Source organism: Meleagris gallopavo, assembly GCF_000146605.3.
Source record: "Meleagris gallopavo isolate NT-WF06-2002-E0010 breed Aviagen turkey brand Nicholas breeding stock chromosome 22 unlocalized genomic scaffold, Turkey_5.1 Chr22_random_7180001863466, whole genome shotgun sequence".
Classification (NCBI taxonomy): Eukaryota; Metazoa; Chordata; class Aves; order Galliformes; family Phasianidae; genus Meleagris; species Meleagris gallopavo.
Window position 1 is genome coordinate 56479 of NW_011100004.1, and position 1834 is coordinate 58312.

The 1834-nt window shown below is 66.4% G+C and overlaps 1 protein-coding gene across 1 annotated transcript in view; it reads right to left on the reverse strand.

The window, feature by feature from the left end:
* Positions 1 to 839: 839 nt before the first annotated feature.
* The window catches only part of LOC104915531 (RISC-loading complex subunit tarbp2), a 4304-nt gene continuing 3309 nt past the window's right edge, over positions 840 to 1834 (reverse strand). The window contains exons 2-3 of the mRNA XM_031557494.1: positions 1446 to 1796; positions 840 to 1303 (exon numbers count right to left, since the gene is read on the reverse strand). Coding sequence (XP_031413354.1) covers positions 1146 to 1303; positions 1446 to 1796 — 509 coding nt within the window. The 3' untranslated portion in view covers positions 840 to 1145. The remainder of the gene's footprint in view (positions 1304 to 1445; positions 1797 to 1834) is intronic.

Consider the following 1834-nt stretch of genomic DNA (forward strand, 5'->3'; position numbering starts at 1 on the left):
GTCCCGAAGGGTGCGCGTGGCCCCGTGTCTGTGTGTCCCGTGTGTGTCCGATCCCATCGGTGTCGTCGCACCGTCCCTGTCCGTCCCATCCGTCCCACCTGTCCGTCTGTCCTGCCCTCTGTCCGCATCCGCCCATCCATCCATCCTCCTCGGCACTGACTCGGTCCTCCTTCATCCATCTTTAGCTGTCCCCACCGCCTCCTGTCTGTCCATCCGTGTGTCCCCATCCATCCCTTTGTCCACCCGTCCTCTGTCCCCACTGATGTCTGTCCCCAGCTGCCCACAGCTGCCTGTTGCTTTGTTACCATCTGTGTCCGTCCATCCCTGTCCGTCCATTCTGTCCAGCAATCCCTGTCTGTCTGTCCAAGTCCATCCATCCCTGTCCTCCATCCCAATGTCCACCCGTGTACATCTCTCCATCCGTCCATCCCTTTCTGTCCACCCCTGTCCATATCCATCCATCCCCATCTGTCCGTCTGTCCCCCGGTGGCCGTCAGTCTCTCCCCTCCCCACAGGTTTCCCCCGTGGCCGGGGGCCCCTTCGTGGCTCAGCCCCCGCAGTTGGGATCCCCCATCTGCTCCATTCTGGACCATGGCCACACCGCAGCGTTTCGGCCGCCGCCGCTGAGCGTCCGTCCCCGGAGCCGTCCGTGGGTCTGTCCCCCTGCATGGATCTGAGTCCGTCTGTCCGTGGCTCATCCAATAAAGCGGTGCCACCAAACCCTGAACGCTCGCAGTGGTTTTGCCTCAGGCAGGGGGAGATGAAGGGGGTAAATGTCCCCTCCCTGCCCCATAAGTGCCCCCCTCCACAGCCCCCCAAGAACACACCGACACGGGGAGTTACAAACCCCCCAGCTTTATTCCTGGGGGCTGCCCGTGCCCAGGGACCCCCTGGGGGTGGGGGGCAGAACAGAGGTCCCCCCGGCCCTGAGCTCCATCCAGGGCCCGAATGTCCATCCGTGTGTCTGTCAGAACGCCCCAGGGTCCGTCCAGGTGCCCACACGGCGCGTTGGTGGATCTGGGTGTCCGTCAGGGTGTCCGTGTGTCACTTTGTGGCTCCATCCGTCCGTGGGTCCGTCTGCGCATCCCCGGCTCCATCCAGGGGACTCCGGGTGCCGGGGGTCCATCCGGGCGGGGGGTGGGGGCTCATTTGCCCCCCGCCATGATGCGGAGGTACTGCAGGGCGTTGCGGGCGGCGTGGGAGCGGGCGCCGTCACGGGAGGGGGCAGCGCCGTGGCAGACGGTGGCCGGCTGCGTGGACAACTCGACCAGGCATTGGTGCAGCCCGCTGAGACTGAGCGCATCTGAGGGGAGGCGGGGGGCACAGCGTCACCACGAGACCCCCGAATCGTCCCTCAGCCCACAGCTGGGGCACCCGCGGGTGGAGAACTGGGGTCGCTGAGCCCGGGGACGGCGCTGGGTGCTGGGAGGTGGGGGGGGTCTCACCGATGTCGAGGTAGCTGATGGCGAAGCTCTGCTCCTCAGACAGCTCCTGCAGCAGCGCGCAGGCGCCCGCACCCATGGGTGCCAACGGGTGGCTCCTCAGCTGCACGATCTTTTCGCCCGCGGAGTTACGCAGGGAGTCCCACGTGCAGCCTGGAGCGCGGCCCCGCAGCCCCTCCAGCCGAGGACCCGCCTGTGGGGAAGGGGTAGAGTGTGAGGACCCCCTTTTGGGGTGGGGGGGCACAGGGATTGCAGGGAACCCCCCGTCAGGGCGCCCCTGGGGACATGGGGGGCTCATGGAACTATAGGGACCCCCATATGGGGACACCTCTGGGGACATGGGGGGCTGAGGGACTACCAGGACCCCCCATACATGGACACATTTGAGGCTG